General features: G+C 42.5%; 1 protein-coding gene across 7 annotated transcripts in view; it reads right to left on the reverse strand.

Annotated features, from left to right (window-relative positions):
• Nucleotides 1-6,959, reverse strand: part of LOC111269291 (uncharacterized) — a 113,625-nt gene that overhangs the window by 13,857 nt on the left and 92,809 nt on the right. For all 7 annotated transcript variants that reach the window (XM_086972049.1, XM_022848754.2, XM_086972045.1 and 4 more), the window contains 3 exons: nt 3,761-4,039; nt 3,247-3,300; nt 1,805-1,897 (listed from right to left, as the gene is read on the reverse strand). In XM_086972049.1, the coding sequence (XP_086828175.1) occupies nt 1,805-1,897; nt 3,247-3,300; nt 3,761-4,039 (426 nt within the window). The remainder of the gene's footprint in view (nt 1-1,804; nt 1,898-3,246; nt 3,301-3,760; nt 4,040-6,959) is intronic.

Consider the following 6,959-nt stretch of genomic DNA (forward strand, 5'->3'; position numbering starts at 1 on the left):
ATATACGAATGAAAATGACAAACTGTTTAAATGATGGAAACGCATCGGGTACAGGGTGTTTGGTTAATTGTAACAAACACACGAAAAGCGGATGCTTAAAGCTTAGTGAATTGGAAGAACGTGTAATTGTAAGCAATAATAATTAGAGAAATCGTTTTTACATGATAGAGACGAAGGCTACAATATCCAGTACGTGGTCATTCGACAAACACCGTTAGCGATTCGTATGATCCGAGGCGCTTATACTTATCGCATAATTAGAAATTTCGGAATATGGACTATGGCTGAGCGTGTATAGAAGAATCTGAAGGCTAGCTATTTCATATATATGAATTACCACAGTTGTGTTAAAGGAGGCAAACACCACGCTACGTCCAGGATGGTAAGGGAAATGGCGATCTCGACTAGTTCCGAGCACATCTACTATGTTGTTAGTAATAAAAGTAGCTAAAGTAGTGCCATCAAGTGGTTGCAGCATACGGCAGACGGCAACGTCGTGATCACTTTGCTTACATTTCAATACATAACTCAATCAATCGATCGCTAATGATTTAGTAGATCGATGGATTGATTGATAGGCGAAGCCGATCGAATCAATTACGCAGCAAACAAAATCATCTAGGTTATACCTCGCTTAGGATTCGCGTTCCTGTTAGTTAATTGATTTCGTTTCTATTGTCAAACAATTGCCAGCATCCCGCTGGTACTAAAAGAAATATCAGACAGGCAATCTCAAAGTAACTTGCCGTAATATGCAGCTTGCGGCCAACGGTTAAAAAGTCCTTTTGGCACCGCTTTTTACTTCTATCGCTAATGGGCGACCATGACAATTGCTCATTACTGGCACTAAATATGTGTATGTGCAGTATCACACACAATGAAATAAAGGCAAATCATAACGTACGGCTAAAATCGAACCATCGATTAGCAGCTTATCTTTAGTTCAGAAACGAGACCCAACCGATGAAACAACTATGAACTTGGTTCGAGTGCATTCACTGACCGACCGATTTTTAGAATCGCACTAAAATCTAGGAAGTGGTCACCCATCGATTTGTTCGATATACTGTCCGCTGCTTAACTAAGTCAAGATTAGAGGTGTAGAGAAATGACAGATGGAAGTTAATAGTAAAAGTTAATAGCCGTATTAGTAATAGCAACAGTAATTAGTAATAAGTGTAACAGTGAATACAACGTACAACGTAACATTAGAACGATACAGGGGGTCATGAGTCGTAAAGGTAAGTCAGTAGTAGGAACAGAGTTTGTTTCGATCACCAATCGGTTAGATAGATAACGATATCTCAATCAAGCGACGAAGTCATGGACAGCATCAATCATCATTGCCAATCATCTACGAGTATTACCAGTCAGCATTATCATGGTTCAGTCAGCCATCAATCACCGTCATCAAGATATCATTATCGGTCAGTCCGCGCATCGCCAGTCAGTCAAAATTGTCAGTCAACAAAAATCAATCTCATCGTCAATCAACAATCATCTCATCATGACTATCATCATTCATTAACCATTAATAACCAGCATCAGTCATCAATCAAATAATGTCCGTCACCACCACGGCGCACCCGATGCAGTTGATCGTTTGAGCACCGATCAAGTGACATCATCGACAGACAGCCAATCGACAGACCGAGAGATTAACCGACTGACCAGAAACAGATCGGATCAGTCAGTTAATCAGTGATCAGCTGCTACTATAGTGATCGGATCGTCGGGCGGGTGATTGTTGGAGACGGGTGCCTGGGAACGGGCGGGAAAAAGGAAGTGCCAAGAAGATACCAACCTCTATAGTGCGGCCCTCGACCTGAGTGCCGTTGAGCTTCTCGCGAGCGCGATCCGCGTCCGTAGAAGACGCGAACGTCACAAAGCCGAAGCCCTGCAATGGATGCAAAATATTAATTAGATAAAAACAACAGCAAGATAAAGCAATAAGTGTACTTTCCGTTTAGCGAAAATTAAGATCCATTGTGCGAGCTATTGTATTTAGTACAATGTAAAAAAGCTACAGCATTGACGGTTCAGTCGTTAATTAAGGAGAAGACATTAGAACGATAATAAGACGGCATTTGTTTTTTCATCTAATTATGTACTAACTTAACAGACGTTGAAAGTGCACGACAAACATACTAATTAATGGGACGGACCCTTCATTTTGGTTCATTCATTCAAGTTGTTATGCGGTAACGTGTTTGTTTAACTTTTCGTAATTGGAAACGATTTATCCAATAGCTTGCTTTTCATAACGATACATTGCGTAAACTTGCCTTAGGCCCCATAGTGGCAAAGCATGAACGACGTAATTACAAAATTCTACACAAAAAAGGCAAGCGTGCGGTAAGACGTGAGATGAGAATGAGATAATAGATGCAGCATGTGTCCTTATTGCACAAAATTCACACTTCATTCATTATTCAGCGTTTAGTAATAGCAATGCTGTCTTATTCAAGCATCAGAAGACGGCGAAAAGAATAAACACATAAGCAAAGAGCAGTAAGCCGTGTGCTTTCGCCCAACATGTATATATAGGTCTCCACGTGCCCTTCCCCTTAAAGAAGCCGAGTGATTACATCCGAATGTGTTTATATGCGTGTTTGTGTTCGCTCGCTCAGCCATGCTCTCCTTGCTCTTCAAGAGAAACTACTTGAGTTGGCAACTTTTGGATTCGCGCCGATTGCCAAAGTCAATTTCCGCTGTGCAAAAACTTGACAAATTCGATAGGTCCTCCTATCAAGTCATTACTCGATCTGCGGCAACCAACCCTTCTCATATCTTCAGTGGATAACCTGCAACGGGAGCCCAAAACTTTTAGCTCATAACTCCCCCTTCACCCCTGGGATGTCTATTCTTCTATATCCCTCTGTATCAATGTTTTGCTCTACCCTCGTCTCCTCCCTTAACTTCTATGCAGTTAAAATTCATCTTTTACAACTTTTAGCCATGGACTTGGAAATAGGATTTGGCATCGTTTAGGGTCACTTGGCAAGCAAAGGCGTTAACAGTAGCGTCTTCACTGGCCAACCCCCACCAGGGGTTACTCTACGTTAGCCGACGTGGCGTGGCTGGGTTCTCCGATGTATGGCCGGCTGATTCGAGGGAAAACCGGTAGGCTTCGGAGCTTAAGAGTGAATGGGTACGGAAAAAAAGGCGTGAAGGGCATAAGGGGGCATTTCGGCGTGTGAAGTGTGGGGAAATGCTTTTACCGCGCTCCTCGTTTTTGCTTCTTACCTTGGAGCCTCGCTCGTTAAAGATAATCTCGACATCGAGTATCGGCCCGAATTCCTGCAATTATACGATGTCAACACGAGCATGAAATATGAAAAAGACAACAACACAAACAAAAGCAACGACAAAAACTTATCAGTTTGTTATGTACGAAATCGGAGTATTCGACACACTGCGGCAGAGGCCTATGACAAACGAAAAAAAGAAGTCTAAAAGAATTAAGCAATATCTATGGTGTACGTATGTACGATACTGGTAGTACGTGCAAGAAGTACCCAACACCTAAATGCAGTTTCGCTACGATCATTACGAAAACATAGTATCATTTTGTTTTATATTGAGACTCTATAAGAAAAACATTGGTCGACAAATCGTTTTTTATGGTTAACCTAAGACAACTGTCAATAGTGTAATGTTTTCGTCTTTACTGTAATACTAATGTGGCAATAACATCACAGATGATTAGAATGGCTACTATTATCATCGCCATTATACGACGTTTTTTTATATTACTTACCCCAAAAAGATTGCGGAGGTCGGGCTCACGGTATCTAAAGGGTATATTGGACACGTGCAAACGCTTGGGCACGTCCTTCGTGGTTGGGACTGAGGCAGCTGGCGGTGCTACTGGTGCGGCTGGGGGTGCTGTGGCAACTGCGACGGGCGCAGTTACGGGCGTCAAAGCGGACGATTTCTCCGTCAGCGTTTCCGAGGTCGTCGCTACGCTGGCGTCCACGACTGACTGCTCCGCTTCGCCACCCGACGGAGGAGGAGGCGGGCTTGTTAGGGTCTTGTCCTGAAATGACGTATGAGCAAACCAACAACAACTGCAATGTAATAAAAAAGACAACTCAGTGCAAAAACAGAAATAATCGTGAGACAAAGGTCGCCCTCGATCAGGTTTCCTGTACACAACGCGTGCCTATTTTCATAGTAGTAGTAATAAAAACGATGAACGGGTAAACAATAAATACAAACTGATAGCACATGACGCTGTACAACGTTAAGCCATAACGACTACTAAGTCATTACAGACTTGGTCAGTGGGCTATATCTAATTTATTATAGAATGCGGTTAAGAAAATTCAGACGTCCTCGACATACGTAATACTCCAAGTGCGCCACAATATAATGTATTTTGTAGGACAGCACACTCGTATTGTCAGGCACAGGTCTTAGAGGTACCTCGACCCCAACAGGTCTGGTAGTCAAATGACGCTTCTTTGCTCTTGTGTTCTATTTGTCACGCACAACTTCAACGACGGGCGAAAAACCCGCACAATACGGCGATTAAGAACACTAAACGCAGAAACAGGAGAAAAAATCTTGGCGGAGGCTTGAAATAGATGTTGTTCCAAAATCTTTGGAAAAAAACAACGAAGACGGTGAGAGAGGGGCGCGAAAAGAAGGAATCAATCAAAACAAGAGTAGAGAGGCTAAAAGTCGTGCAAATTGATGCTTATAAAGCTGCTTGCAACTAGTCATGGACAAGAGAAAAGAAGAAACAAGCTTCTTCTGTTTGTTCCGTCTACGCTTTTTCCGGTATTCGTTGTCATATTACAGGCCTTTCACAGAGTGAGCATTCTTTTTTTGTCCCGTCTTGCCTTCCTTCTGCGTTTTTTCCGTGCAATTGCAACTACAGTATCGACGGTTTCTTTGTTGGTACCCCGGAGCCCTGAGCTAGTGCTTGCCACTTCGTCGGCAAGCTGGCTCACTTGCCTGCGCATATTTTCTCGTTATTCAACTCCACTTATGCCAGCTGATCTGAGATAGAAACAGAAGCTGTGGGGTTTCGGGGTGGCATAGCACCGGAACGACAAACGAAATGGGCAGGTACCTGCTTCAAGAATATGAAATAGTCATCGAGCGGACGAAGAATAACGATGTGGTAACGATTATAATGAAACCGTGAAGCGAAACGAAAGCGAGAGAAGGCAAGAGAGAGGTAGCTGACGTGCAGCCAAACGGGTGTAGAAAAAGCACCTCCAATATGGAGTGTATCTCCGGCGTTCAGCGTAACGTGTGTCGACAAGATATGAACAGAGGAAGATACGAAATAAAAATAAAATGCCCTTTCAGCAGCCGCAATCTCCTTTGAGTATGCGGTATCCCTTCTGATCGGGTTCGCTGCCGTTCTCGATACCCAATGTTTCCAAGCTTTTCGCCATGGTCACTCAGCGAAAACTTCTACGAACGGACTCGGCTTAATTCGTTATCCTATGAAGATAACTGTAGTTATCTCACTCTTTCTATTGAAAATCGAAAATCATCGATGACTACAGCGACGTGATTAAGTCGTGATAATGGTTGCTCATAAGAAATGCATCCTTTCGATTCACCAGCTGGTAGCACCGCATCATAACTACAGAACACATCTAACAGCCAAATCGTACTTATCGTTCACCAATGACAACAACGTTTTCAATAATCAATTATACTATAGATTTGTACTGGTGGGTCAAACTGTGTCAAAGTAGGCCGGCTCCATATCTTACTTGGGATATGCTGAGCCTCTCTACGCGATCCATAAACGTAACCTCGACTTTTGCGGAAAAGTGAACTGAATTTTACTGACAATGATGCCATTTAGTTTCAATGACGTTTGGCTCGTAAATGTTACGAAAACAGAAGATACAGTTAAACATAGTCTATCATAGGTGGCATGAGATTGCAGCAAGTGAACTTCTCCTTAATGCTATCGTACGTTGATAACGAATAAATCCTGAAGGTAGGCTACTATGAGATAACACAACTTCCATGCATCATTGTCGATTCGAGTATACTTCCCTTAAATCGTTATTATTACTGTTCATACTTTCCTATTGCACTTCACCATAAAAGATCGCAACGAAAAAAACCTACTCTTCGTTCAATTCTGTTTTCCCGTCCCAATTTAAACCCGCCGCGTCTATCCAACAATCGGCAAAAGTGAGGACATTATCCTTCTAGTCCCATGCCACCCATTTAACCGGCTCGTATTTTTTAGCGTTTAGGCAACCAAAGGAATAGCCCAAATTCAGATCAACGTTAGTGGCTGGACAACAGCCGACGCTGACCATTAGCTGTATGCCACCTCAAACAGCATGCCACCAAAAAGAAGGTAAGCCCTATCCCCACGAACTTTCGACAGTCCGGACCCCTCTATTTCGTCACTTACTGCACTGACAAGTAGACTCCTAAGACATGCTTATTAACCATCATAGTTTATTCGAAGCCCTTGTTCCTTCGTTAGCGAATCAATACGACATCACAATGCGAACCCAACGGCCATGGGGTCCGTTCTACTCATCTTCTACGTAGATGACGCCAGCTCTTTATAAGGAGCCTTGTTAGGAATAGCACCCGCATATAAGTAGACGTCGAACACCTGCATTGCGTTCACAACATGCTGTACAATAATGCTCAATTTTGAGATTATAACACATCAAAGGTACAGAAGGTGATGGTTTATAACGGTCATTCCATAGATAGTATTACGTGTCGATATAACACTAACCCAGACAAGAAAGTAATAAATTAGTCTTCATCCCCAGATTTCGACCTGCGCTGCTGCGTTTTTTTTGCAAACAACGCGTCTGACAAATTTATTATTTCAATTATCATTAATATCTTATATACCTAAAACGGTAATACTTTCGCCCCAGTGTCTAATTACTGTTTGACATCCACGTCAAGTAGGAAGCTGTGTGTCTTTTCTGATTACATTATACTAATAT

This window comes from Varroa jacobsoni, unplaced genomic scaffold (genome assembly GCF_002532875.2).
Source record: "Varroa jacobsoni isolate VJ856 unplaced genomic scaffold, vjacob_1.0 scaffold_1376, whole genome shotgun sequence".
Lineage (NCBI taxonomy): Eukaryota > Metazoa > Arthropoda > Arachnida > Mesostigmata > Varroidae > Varroa > Varroa jacobsoni.